The sequence below is a fragment of the Telmatherina bonti genome, assembly GCF_933228915.1.
Source record: "Telmatherina bonti genome assembly, chromosome: 13".
Classification (NCBI taxonomy): Eukaryota; Metazoa; Chordata; class Actinopteri; order Atheriniformes; family Telmatherinidae; genus Telmatherina; species Telmatherina bonti.
Genome location: NC_136611.1, coordinates 17,890,739 through 17,904,637, shown reverse-complemented (window position 1 = coordinate 17,904,637; position 13,899 = coordinate 17,890,739). Strand labels below are relative to the sequence as shown.

The 13,899-nt window shown below is 35.8% G+C and overlaps 1 protein-coding gene across 2 annotated transcripts; it reads left to right on the top strand.

The window, feature by feature from the left end:
- The first annotated feature begins 4,801 nt into the window (after nt 1-4,801).
- LOC306764348 (G-protein coupled receptor-associated protein LMBRD2B-like) lies at nt 4,802-13,695 on the top strand. 2 transcript variants are annotated; one of them, XM_079251484.1, is made up of 18 exons: nt 4,802-4,914; nt 5,803-6,014; nt 6,102-6,193; nt 7,390-7,488; nt 7,630-7,797; nt 7,896-8,106; nt 8,289-8,363; nt 8,484-8,588; nt 8,666-8,846; nt 9,638-9,819; nt 9,931-10,064; nt 10,292-10,397; nt 10,544-10,641; nt 11,443-11,546; nt 12,287-12,329; nt 12,459-12,567; nt 12,975-13,059; nt 13,186-13,695. In XM_079251484.1, exons 2-18 carry the CDS (start codon nt 5,841-5,843, stop codon nt 13,254-13,256), a joined length of 2,037 nt encoding a protein of 678 aa, XP_079107610.1. In that variant the 5' UTR covers nt 4,802-4,914; nt 5,803-5,840; the 3' UTR covers nt 13,257-13,695. The 2 variants fall into 2 exon arrangements, with proteins under 2 accessions (XP_079107610.1, XP_079107611.1); XM_079251485.1 differs by having other exon boundaries at nt 12,283-12,329.
- Nucleotides 13,696-13,899: the final 204 nt, after the last annotated feature.

Sequence of the window (13,899 nt, the reverse complement as noted above, 5' to 3'; positions counted from 1 at the left end):
CAGAACTGTCTAATCCAAAGTTAGATTTAGTTTTGAAGAAATCAGGTTGCTGCAATGAGGTATCCAACACAGATCTAATGCTATTGAGATAATGCTTAATCTTTATTAAATTAATAAATTTATTTAAAAAAAAATATTTACCAGGTTTTGCTTCATTATCTTGTTTGTTTAACCAGTTCTCCTTTGTACGACTTAACTTCTCTGCTCAGTTTGGCAAAACTGAAAGCACTCGTACGTCTGGACTCATTTTAGTTAAAGTGATTATTGGAGGAATTTGGAACAAACTAGGTTGCTGTAGTTAAGTCCCAACATGACTGTTTGTCAATTTGTTGTTTACTGTTGATGACACATATACCAATGCAATAAAAAAAATGAAAAATATTAGTATTTAGCTTGAAAATAGGAATCAGTGACTTCTAGTTCCCCTCAATAAAATTACATCAGCATCTGAAGAACATGTTCTAGGCAGTATCTTTGAAGAGCTCATAGTTTGTCACCCTTCTGGTTTGTTATATAAGACCTAGTCTGACAAATAAGCTGTCCCACACTTGAATATGTTTTGCACACAATCCATACCCAAAATCACAGCACTACTAGACCTTAGTGTGTGTAACTCTACCCGGCCCATGTTGCTCTACCAAACCAGTGGTTTCAGATGGGAGTGGCCCACTCCCAATGGAGTGATGTATCCAGGACAGGTCATACGATCCACAGTCTACAGTGGCCCTCTAGGGACACACAGAACTGGGGCCACATTGTTCACTGGCATCATTGTGCACAAGGGTTTCCCATGGATCAAATGTTACAATCTTCAAGCCCAGGGATCTCAGTGCACTCATAGCTGCTCAATGAGCACGATGGGAGATGAGGTCGTTCACAGTTTCTCACTGATTTGGATTCACTGAGGCCAGGCTGGATGCAGTCCCAGTGGCTCATCGTCTGGATGCAGGGTGGGAGTGTGGGGATGATAATGAGGACTGTTGAAGTGAGTGAGGTTGCGTGACAAGTAGATAGGGAGGGGAGAGTTAAACAGTAGCAAAAGAGACAGGGACATCATGGTCTCAAAAGCACACACACAAACTTTGTTTACCTACAAACAAGGAGACCTTTCCATTCCAGAGCAGTCTTTGGTTAATCAAAGACTAAATAAAGGTAAAAGCAGCCTTCTACGCACTATGTAATGGTTTCATTTGTTTTATTTGGATGCAAGTGAAAGACTGTTTTCAGTGTGAGACCACATGACATCAAGAGACCAAGTTCAGCTACACACTCGGCCCATCAATTGGTCATATTGAAGAAAAGTACAAACATAATCATGCTACAATAATATAATATAGTAATACTTATAAAGTTTTCAAAAATGCATTGATTTATCTTGATATTATCCACCAAGACAACATTTTCTGAAAGATGATTTACATTGGGTCTAACCAAATTATATCCATAACATAAACTGGTTGTTGCTTGTAACAGGAAGGAAAAATATTAATTTTACACTCCAAACAAAACTTGGGCAAAGTTTCCCTCAAAATCTAAAGTTAACACAACACGAATGCTTTACATGCTTTTGTATTTCCTGGAAGTGAATCCCGCATCTATCTGGTAAGTAAAAAAAAGTTTTTTCACTAAACGTTATGCAGAGGCAACGACTAGAGTCAGGAGCGTACATTGTAAAAACTAACAATAAAATAAAATAAAAATGTAAAAGGGGAAATTATAGGATCTCATCCTTATACTGCAACAACTTAACAAGTGAGCAGATGCCCTGCTGGGTCAGTATGGTTACATTTTAATCACAATTCATTTTTAAAACGTGAGACTTTTGTATAAGTTTTAAATTTCTTATAAAATCTGTGTCTTGTTATGCCAGAAGGGAGTTGCCAGAAACCTGACCGGGTCTCTATTAAATACGTGTTTGATGTTCCCAAAGATTTAAAAATGACACTTTTCTTTTCTGTCGTAAACAAGTGGCCAGTGAAGCTCAGCTCTACAAAAGAATGACAGGATAATAGCTTCAATAAGTGAAGACAACAGCAAGAAGGAAAGGAGATGAGCTTTTCACATTGTCAGAGCAAGATTTCAGTGAGGCTTTTCATATTATTACCTGGAATTTAATTGCATTCCTGAAGGCTTTTCTTTTCTTTTTTTTTTTTTTTTTTTAAATGGATGGGAGGTATTGTGATTGTATTGTTTAGTCGTTTTTATATGTGTCACTTGCTTCAAAATTAACCTGGAGTTATGATCCTACTGCTGCTGGGGACTGGCATTGTGAATTAGCCTTGGCTAAAATGCTGTTCTGTGTGACATGATTCATGAAACATACTTGCCCCTATCAAAAAATAAAATCAAATTAAATTAAATTAATCTTTTTTTCCTCCTTAAGACTCATGTTTATGGTTTCTATGATAAGCCATAGAACATATGAAGTTCAAGACGAATATCGCTACCTCCATCTGGTGGTGACAACTGCAGAAATATGAGAAAAAAAGTCCACAATCACTTGTGTTGTAGTCCTAAATAGACATACAATAGTAACATTTACTTTAGTTCCCATCTTCAAGGTAAAATGTCTTTGTGTCTATCTTTCTGCCATATAAACCTGCAAATATTTTCACCAAAATACCATCAAAGGATATTTTCAAACATTTTTTACACTTTCTGCATTACGCTAAAATAAACAGAATTATGTTAAAATAATTAACTTAAAGAAAAGAACCATTTGTCTTATGTGTGTGAAGTGTTTCCTCTATCTCAGTAAAAAGAACAAGAACAGTCAGCATGACATCATAAATGAGGAGCTGAATCTCATTTAGGGAGGTTTATCAATGAGACACATAGGATGTGGGGACATACAGCAGGTTGTAAACTGGAATGGTAATACAACTGTTTTCTGTAATCTGAGCGAGGGAGTGGATCAAGAGAGATTGCAGACTGACAGATGGCCTCACTAAGCACCTGTCAATAGGTTTTATCTGTACTGTAAGCGTTTGGATCAGGCCAATTAGCCTAGCAATGCAGAGCGAAGACAGACGCAGTCAAAAGAAAAATATTTATTTATCATGGAAGTCACAGCCAAATGGGCAAATTAAACATATGGATTACACCTCCTGTGGGTAAATTTATGGATTATCTAGGCTAAGATTTCAAACCTAAACAAACTGGGTGACGACATGGAGCTATTGGTCGATCTTCTAGATGACTGGCCAGAATCTCTGGACATTTTCGGGTCAGTTTGGTTGAATGCACTGAATGTATCCAGAACAGTGGAAGGCTGGACCGTCTGCCTAAATCTGGTGGAACACCTGTGTGTGGATCTGCTGGATCACATGGATTTTTTGCTGGAACACCATGGCGTATGCTTCAACGTACTGGGTCCACTGTGTGCTGACGACTCATATGTGTGGCTGCTCCTACACACCTGATATAGATTGAAGATTTTTTTTTCTTTTAATTTTTTTTCTTCTTCTGCATCTTTGAATTCAGTTGACTGAGAAGCATTTTGAGCATTCGGTAAACTCTTCAGATTGTTACTTAACTATACTAATGAATTGCTTAAACTGAAAACTTAATAGTATTTGTTTTATCAACTGTGACAAACATTGAATATTGTCGAGATGAAGCTAGTCATTTTAAAAAGAGTGCTAACTGTGAATGATATCTTACTTCCAGGCATAAATATAAATCTTTAATGACCATGATCTGCAACATGTCTTCATATATGTGTGTGATGTCATTGTGAAAACCAAGGATGGTACAGTTATGTTTCAGTGCAATAATTGTGAATTTGGTCATGCTTCAGCCCAAGTTTTATTCCTATCTTGATCATTCCACACTTCCATGTGACTTCTGATATTTAACCAACATTTTACAGAACCTATCAAATCTACTTCTGATCTTTTTGGTTTTGTTATTCCTCATGTATATGGACATTTTTGGGCAAGATCAGTTGAGGATAAACAGTTGAAAAACACAATTGTTTTCATGTCAACAAATAAATTGGGCGAGATATCTTTTTTCTTCAATATTTAAAAACATCATGTGAGGCACCACATTTCTTAAGTTTAGGTAAAACAACAGCTGCAGAATTATGATGTAAATGTCATTTCCATAAAATTTTAGTGTTTAGTTAATAGAAGCACTCAAACAACCTCAAAGTGTTTGTTTTTCACAGATTACTATTAAACAAAATTAATGGATATATCTTTTGCTGATTTAAAGAGGCCTCCCAATTGTCAGTAAAGAAAACTTTCTTTTCAATTATTGGGGCTCCATCTGAGGTTTATTTCTTGTCTTGTGTTTTAAATTAACCAACAAGTTTTAAAATGACTGGGCAAGAAGATTTAGGAGACCAGATCATTATTGAGTCACTTCTGGGGCCTTTGGTTGCTGACCAGAGACATATGTGTTATTTATTATTCTCTGTCTAAGCAATTGTGTTTCAGTAAGCTTTGTTTTCTGAAAAATTCTGGAATATTTAAGCCATATATATATATATATATATATGTATATATATATATATATATATATATATATATATATATATATATATATATATATATATATATATATATGTATATATATATATATATATATATATATATATATATATATATATATATATATATATATATATATATATATATATATATATATATATATATATATATATATATATATATATATATATATATATATATATATATATATATATATACTAGTCAAATTTCAGTTGACAAGTGAAATGAAATTTCCTACATTACCCACAATCCCTTGCTTCTTTAGCCGGAAATATGTACGTAATGTTGTTTGAAAGGTTGTGTACGTCTGTCGAAGTCCGAAGAACATAATATGATCGTAAAATCACGAGAATAAATTTATCCACTGAGCTTCAGCTTGCGAGAAACATCGATAAAGGTAAGACTTACTTAACCGACGATCGTAAAATCCTCGTCACTATTTAGATAAGCTAGCTTTAGACCACAGTGACTCTATAACCACCAAAGGGCTTGCTTGTTTATGACTAATAGAAAAATATTAGTCATATTAGTGATATTAGACTGAACCACAATGGCTGAAAATAAAGACACTGAATAAAAACGCACACATAAAACAACCAAACATAAAAACTGTATACGCTAAGCTATATGGAGAACCAAAGCTATTTATATGCCGCGTTCATCTTTCATAATGTGTTTGTACAAGCAAGTCGACTATTAAGAATAAATAAAGAAGAAGAAAAATAATATTTTTCCTGCCATTCCATTTACTGTCTCGCCAATTTGTCACAAAGCTCTTTGAGCATTTTGTTGAATTAGTGAAATAACAAGTCAAGACCTTATCCATGACCCTTATCCTAAGTGCTCAGGTCAAGTTGTGTCATCTTTCTCACCAGCAATCAAATTAGCGCAGTTTTACACTTTGCTTAAACCTTAGGCAGGTCTTCTTGCTTTGACTAGTGAAATGAAATTTAAATAAATAGACAAACAATTAAAATAAAATCCTCATACTCGTTTTTCTTTAAAAAAAAAAAAAACAAAAAAAACAAAAAAACACTAGAGACCAGAAGCTTGTGCTAGACTGTATGCAAATCTCACTGAAAAGCTGCTGTCTTTTCAAATAGTTTACTTTACTATTTTGTACACTGTCACACCTCAAACATTGGCATTTAAACAAGGAGATTTCAACATAAAAAAAGAGATGAGAAGTTTTATGTATGAAATTTATTTGAAAATTTAAGAAAAAAATCTGCTGTTAAGCAGAGATAAACTTGTCCCTCTCCATTTGTCTCCTGGATCTTCTAAGCTGTCATCATGAACTCTTGAGATCAAATCTTCATCACCATGAGTGGTGCTGCACTGAGTGCCGTGGTTGTGCTTGTTTTCTTCTTGGCCCTCTACCTCCTCCAACGTTATGGTGATTTGAGGAAGCAGCAGCGTATGGTCCTGTTTGGGACGCTGCTGTCTTGGTACCTCTGCTTCCTCATTGTCTTCATCCTGCCACTTGATGTCAGCACGGTATGACACCATTTAACCACTCTTCCTCTGCTAACCGGCACTTTTACTGTATTTCTCTTGATGATCTCAACTCTTCTCCTCTCTTAGACCATCTACAATCAGTGTGTATATGACCATTCAAACCACACATTTCCTGTAACCCAGGGAACACAGACTAATCAGATCAAGCCCAGCTCAAGGTAACAACATTATTGTTGGATTTATCAGATTCAGGGGCATAATTGGTCAGCTTGAAGAAAGTGTGTTCCCCATGTTTGTGTTCCAAGGCCATTTATGTAATAAAATAATTTTTATTTACACTAAACTGGAAATATTCAGGGTTTCTTTGGCCTAATTGAGTTTGCTGTTGGTTCTTATTATATTTTTTAGCCTCAAAAAGATCTTCTTCAAGCTTTGTTTTAAATATTATGTCAGAAAATAAACTTAGTAAACTAAACTATATAAATATGCTCTGATGAATTGCCAATCATGTGTAGGAGATTGAGAATTAAATATTACATAACGCTCCACAAATCATATTGTGGGCACAGCAGATTTATAATTATGTTGTCAAACAGCCATATAAACTTTCTTATGCTGGCATTTATAACACAAGTAAAATGCACCAAGCATGACTCTGCGTGCCCTCTCATTTGTTGGAACTTTGAAAACATTGTAAGGCAATCTTTAGAAAATAATTTCCTCTAAATGCCAAACCTCTATACATAAATTCTAGAGGTTACTGTGAAAATATGTCTACACCACTGTGGTGTTCAGTTTTCCTTGTGTATCTGCAGCAAAGGAAAATGAAACCTTTGAAATGTTAGTCTCTGCAAAATCAGCCCACACCCTGGTATAGCTGAGCTGTATAGCTCACAGCAATGAGAAATATAAAACAAAAAAAAAACAAACAAAAAAAAAACAACTGAACAATATGTCTTTTAAAAATGGTCCCTTTTTTGGTCTTTTTTCTGTTGGATCATTTGCATAATAATTATTATAATTAATAATTATTATACTTAAAATCATTTTTATCTAATTATAATAATTCTAATATGAATCTTTAATTTAATTTATTTGATTAATCTTTTTTTTTCAAGGAACAGTTGGATCACCCTGCAACTCTGATAGATAGATCTATCTGTATATCTATTGGAGGCGTAGTGGTTCACACTGTGGCCTCACAGAAAGAAGATCGATGGTTTATACCTGAGCTGGGCTGGGGGGGTTCAGACAGTGGCCTTTCTGTGTGGAGTTTGCTTTTCTAACCATGTATGTGTGGGTTCTTTCTGGGTACTCTGGCTTTGCATGAATATTGGATCATACTATAAAGTTGCTGTGAAGAGCTTTATCTCTGTTTTTTGTAAATGTGTGTTTGTATTTCCAAACGGTGCAGTGGACTAAAAAGGTGTGAAAAGCCTTGGAGTTATATCCCTGACGGTGTCCTGCCAGTGTTTTGGAGAGTTGTATACTGGACCTCCCAGTTTCTGACATGGTGAGATCCTACACCTTGTTTGCTCATAAACACATGACTTTTAGCTACTCAAACTATAAAATGTGTAATCTTTCAGGTTTTATTGAAATAGGTGTCTTTATTTGGTGTACTGAGTACCCTTCTCTGTGTGTGAGTATACAGGCTGTTGCTGCCCTTCATGCAGTCTTATGCACGATCTGGAGCTTTCTCCAGGATTGGAAAAACTAAAACAGCTCTCATTGAAAATGCTATTTATTATGGATCCTACCTCCTCATCTTCATCTCCCTGCTTATTTATGTTGCTGCTCGCACAAAGTGGGAACTCACATGGTATGTCAAAAGTACTGAAATAGATTATGTTGTGCTGTAGTTGTGTTTTTCTTAACATTAGATCAGCGTTGTTATTGTTTTATTAAATTCTCCTGCAGGACAAAGCTTCAAATCATCTGTATTACAGCTGCCAATACCTGGGGCCTTTTCCTTTTGGTGCTGTTGCTAGGCTACGGCCTGGTGGAAATACCACGTTCTTATTGGCTCTCATCTTCCCATGGTTACTTGCTGGCCAAGACCTACTTCAAGGTAGCAAAACTGGCTACTGAGAGGGCTGAAGCAAAGGAGAACCTAGCAGATGTTATGGAGGTGAGGGTTTTTAAAGAGCTCTGTGCTCTGATGAGAATATTTTTCAGCTAAATTTAAAAGTGTTCCAACATAATTTATATACATAAATGAAAGAAAATCTGTAGAAATCATTGAATCACCTATGTTTTTCACTTAATCTGGTTTCAATTTTTATTTTGAATACAAATATTTCCCATTATCAGGAAGTTGCAGATGTCAATGAATCTGTCAGGTATAACCACAGTCTCAGGAGATGTGTGGACACCATTTTGACAAAGGTAAGCAATGTGCATGTTCACTAGTTCACTTAGTGTTTTTATGTTCAGTTCATGCATCTTTTAATGTTGCTTGTCCAGCTCAGTGGGACAGCTTTCACAGGGGTGTCTTGTCTTTTTCAGTGTCCTACTGAATACCAAGAAGAGTTTGGAAGGAATGTGGAGAGCTCTCGTGGTGAACAGAATACTGCTCCCACAAAAAGAAGCCTAATTAACCTTCATAAAAAAGTAATTCATTTTCATTTTTAATGGTGCAATTGACACAAACTCAAATTCACATGTTGTCTTGTCTGAATGTGTTTCAGGTAATTGTCGTGGTGCAGAAACACAACCAGGCTCAGGTTCAGTGGTCTATCTTATTAGATCAGGCCTTTCACCTAGAAGATGTAGCTAAAAGCAAGACCAGTCCATTACGAGTCTTCACCCACAGCCTCCCCTCGGCCCACCATGGCTGGATCCAGAGGTTTTTCTGCACCCCTACAGTAGGTGGGTGCTGAAACCTTAAATTCACAGGCAAATTGTGCACATTCATTCAGCTACTTTATTTAAACATAAACATTTTTTTAGTCAATTTTTGTGACATTTATTAGGCCACATTCTTGAGATTGTCTTTGTTCTTTCTTCTCTTTGACTGACCTGTCAGTATTTTATCTTCTACTGTAGTCTTTTCAAATACTTTTTCACTACTGGCCAGCTTTTTTGCCTTTCAGTTACTCCTCAGTGTCCTAAATGTTGTATCCTTTTGGCTTTAAATAAACATAGATGTAGATTCATTCTCATCCGTGCTTATTTGAATTTACTTATTTTAAACATGCCACTTCAAATGTAAGCTTTTCTACAGATTTCTAGTTTGATAGCTAGCTCAGTAAAGATTTTTAAAGGCTTTATAAATCCCATGATATCTGCAAAGTGAACAGTTAAAAAGTTGCTAAGCTGCTTTTTGAGGCTGGTCTTTTTTTTTTTTTTTTATCACACCTTAAATAGCTGATTTACAGCACTGAAAACTGCTACATCTAATCAGATTTTTTTTCTTCCTTCTTGTAATCAGTTCATTTTGATTTAAGGAGCATGATGACCTGCTAATGAAAGCGGTTCTTGTTGCATGCAGACAGACACTTGTGCTATCAGCAAAGCAGTCATTGTGTGAGATTTAATTCCCAATGATTTATTTAGAATCCAACGTCTCGCTTTTAACTTGTCAAACTCAAACAACAGTTTTGATGTTCCTCCAGTATATTCATTCATGTACATGCAATATATTTTTTTGTCTTGCACAGAGTGGTACTGGGAGTGTGTGTTCAGACAGGGTTTCTGCAGGCTGCTGGCAGTGCTACTGTGTCTCCTATCTGCAGCAGTGGTCTGGTCCGAGTGCACTTTCTTCAGCACACACCCTGTTCTTTCTCTGTTTGCTGTTTTCATTCAGAGCGCCGTAAAACAATACAACTACATTTGTATCGAAGTAAGCAGTTTTTCTATATGATATTTCTGTTTTTCTAAAGGTTTTCTGATAGACAATCTTTGCTTTGCAGTCACATGACATATCTCCTGTCCTTTTGTTTCCCTCCACTAGATGGCGTGCTTTGTCAGCATTCTCTTCATGTGTGTGTGCGTCTACTCCACAGTGTTCAGGATACGCCTATTTAACTATTATCACCTGGTGCCACATCATCAGACAGATGCTTACAGCCTGCAGTTTAGTGCCATGTATGTCCACACTGCATTGAAGATTATAGTCAAAACTAGCAAGAATATGAAAATTTCTCAGCTTTTCGGCTTTTGTTAATATATGTTTATATACCTGTAAATGTTAGAGATGTTATTGTAAACAGAGATGAAAAGGAAGTGGATACCTGATATGAATTTGGTCTTGCATTACGTTCAGTTTCTGTACAGTTTTATGAGTTTGCTCTTCTTTGTTTTTCCCTGCTCAGGTTGTTCTGTCGGCTGACTCCACCTCTGTGCCTCAACTTTCTTGGCCTGATTCATATGGACTCTGCCATCTCACACCAGGACAGAATACAGACATCTTACACCTCTGTGGGTTCATGTTTATAGTCAGTCATACTAACATATATCTGAATTGTATTTATAACAGATAATATGGTATTTTGAGAAAACAAGCAAACACGATTTACATCACACCAATGCAGTGATGCAGTTTCTCTTTTTTTTCTCCTTGTCAGATCATGGGTTCTATGCAGCTGCTGCCTGTCATATATGATGGGTTCTACATCTATTATCCCATGCTGGTGTTGCTGCTTTGCCTGGCCACTTTTTATAAGTAAACCTACAACTACTAAGAACTTAATATAATTCATTGAATGCAGATCTGATAAATTAGATCTAGAAGCTGTATCAGCTGGCGTTTGCCATGAAAAATCTGTTTGTGTATATTGTATGCCTTTGACCTGCACTAAGCCATCACTAGTTTCTTAAAACTTCCAGTTATCAATAGATTAATCAATATGAAAACTCTTGATCATCAGGACTGTACCTTTAAGCAGGGGTGTCCAGCGCCGGGTCCTTAAAGGGCACAGTCCTGCAGATTTTCAATGAATCCCTGTTCAAACAAACCTGACTCAATTTAATAAGTCATGGTGCAGAACTTCATAGGCTGTTGAAGACCTATTCAATTCAATTCAATTCAACTTTATTTGTATTGCGCCACTTCACAACAATGTTGTCACAGGGCACTTTACATACTCGAATCAACATACACATCATTTCGAGCCAATTCATACATATCCTATAATAGAAACCAACTGATTGCATCGAGTCATGAACCTATGAAGTTCAGGTGTGTTGAAGCAGTGATGCATTGACAACCTGCAGGGCAGGGGCCCTCGAACAGCTTTGGACACTCCTTCCTGAAAGTATCTAGTGTCTTATAAGTAGGTCTAATATCAAAAGTTATTGATGTGCAAGGGGATGCATTTTGTTAATGTTGATAATTAGCAAAGAAAAGCATAAATAGTTTCTCAGTTTGTCTAGTTAGCCATGGTGACAAGTCTTGGAAGAAATCTGTTCTGAGAAACATTTTAAAACCTTTTTAAACTCATTATTGTTTCTTTTGGGTTTACAGTCTGGGTTCTCGCTGTTTGAACCTCCTGGGTTTCCATCAGTACATTACTGATGATGACTTGACCGCTGACCTTGTAGATGAAGGCAAGGAACTCATCAGAAGAGGTATTAAAATCATAGGTTGTCTGTTATGCAATATTTTGTGTAGATGGTTGTGATCACTGAAAGACCTCATATTTCTATGGTTCTGCTTAAATGAAGCGTGCTATTTTCTTTATTGTGCATTTAGAGGTCTACACAAAGCATACTGTTTCTCTTGCATGTTTATATCTTCATGAAATACTTTTCAATGTTTCATTTCTTTTTGGCTTGTTTGGCACATACTGTATTAATGGGTTATGACTAATGTTCGGAGTCTTGGCCCTTATGGAGGAGAAATGGGTGGTAAAACAGAACATATTAGACATAAGGTGGCAAGAGGTGCTTTAACTGAGTAAATCATGGGTATATGACCCTGTTCAATTCAATCTTTAGAGATGTGAATCTAACAACTCACGATTCAATTCCATTCAGATTTTTGGGGTGACAATTCGATTCAGAACAGTTTCTCAATTCAAACTGATTTTCGATTCATGAACATTAACGTTAAGTCACAAAAGGTGCTTATTTCCCAAGTAACTTCATTCTTCTATAAGATAGAATGAACTTAGACATTATTAGGTTAGATTTTATTTAAATTGCGACATGTACAAAACTTTTTTTGCTTCTCATTTTACTTAATCTCACACCTGTAGGGTGTTACATATGTGATGCAAGTCCTGTTGCTCTTTTTCACATTGGAGGGAAAATAAATGATGAATGCATTTTTTAACTACATGTTCAAAAATGTTTTCTTTTGTAGAAAGAAGGAAAATACAGAAAGCAGAGAACGGAGAAAATCGGAGATGGGTGAGCATTCCTTTAGCACTATTCTCTCCAATTTCTCACCTTACTCGTTCTACTCTTTTATGTTTAGTGTGGTTGGCATTTTAGGCATGTGATGAAATGCAGTATGTGAAGCTTTTGTTCTGTCCTTAGGCCTGGAGGGAGCGCCATGAAGCTCAGGCAGCCTCACAGCAGAACAGGACTGGTTATTCAGAGATGCAGGATCATCGGAACAGTCCTGCGACTGACAGAAAGAAAAATGGTATGAATAATCATTTTTAAAAAGTGGTACGGTTATTATAGAAAATACTGCAGCCTTTGAATTGCTTCAGGCTCCTGTAAGTTATACAGTCTGTATTTAAAAGTATTTATGCATGCATGTAACGTGGCTTTGGAGCAACATAATGTTTCCATGTTGTTTTTTCTTAGCTTCAACACAAGAAGCAGAAGTAAAAATAACTTATTTTTAATATTTACAAATGTAAATATTTTGGTTGGATGACTCTGTTGTACAAGTCCAGATCAATAAAAAGCAACGTTATTCATTTTATCTCAATCCCATCCCTGTTTTTCCACATTCAATTTAAACTCTTTCCTCAAGACCACTTGCATACTAGTGGAAGTCTGCGTCATGTTTACATTCATCACTGTTATTTCCGTTGACTGCAGTCACCAGGAGAGATGGGAATCGGGATGAGCAGCAGACAAGGTTGCTGCAGGACGACTCCAGCGATGATAGTTTGCCAAACAGAAGGTATGTTATTTACTAAACTAAATCATTTTAGTGTTTGACTAAGAAAGATTTTTTTGTGTCCTTTAGAGCAGAATCTTGTTATATCCAAAAGATTTTCTGTCACTTACTCTCTGCTTTACTCCGTAGATCTGCTGGGGGACGCTACCTTTCTCTGTCACCTCCTCTGCCAGGCTTCTTTGATGATGTTTAAAAGATAGAGGATTGAGGGAGAGATAAAAGCGAATAAATGCTACTAATGAGTCCAGTTATCTAGTGTTTCTGGTTTCCTGAAGGAAATCTTAATGCAAAGGACTTTATCTCAGAATTAAATAAGTACATCTGATACATGTATACTGTGACTGTATCCTTTGTCAAAGGAAACTGACAAAGGGTTTTAATACACTTTTTTCATCTTGTTTCTAGTTTATCCAAAGAGATCAGGAACACAAAGATTTGTTTTTTCATCGTGTCAATTAACCATTGTGTGTATGAGTTGGGTAGGGGGAGAGGGGTTAAACATGTTTTTCTTTAATAGTTTTATTCCAAAAAAAATTCTTGTCTGATTTTGTAGCATTTATTCATTTTTTTTCTTATTAAATGACGTGAGACCATTTCAAAACTAGACATACTTAATGTCAGATATTTGATATTTATAGAATGAACGTGGATTGTATTTGCAAAATGTAAACTTGAATTATTATTTTTGAGACTGATAAACAATCATTTAACTTAGTATGTTGTGTTGTGTTTGACTGATTATCATTGACCATTATATTGAGTTACAACATATTTGTTATGTAGTATAAATAAACATGAGAGAAAAGTTCTAAAGAAATTATTGCAGGAAATCTAATTACAAAG

Coding starts and splice junctions, on each gene's coding strand:
- LOC306764348 (XM_079251484.1), top strand. CDS start 5,841: ATGAGTGGTGCTGCACTGAGTGCCGTGGTTGTGCTTGTTTTCTTCTTG. Junction 8,364..8,483: donor TGGACACCATTTTGACAAAG/GTAAGCAATGTG, acceptor TGTCTTTTTCAG/TGTCCTACTGAATACCAAGA. Junction 12,568..12,974: donor GACTGACAGAAAGAAAAATG/GTATGAATAATC, acceptor CGTTGACTGCAG/TCACCAGGAGAGATGGGAAT.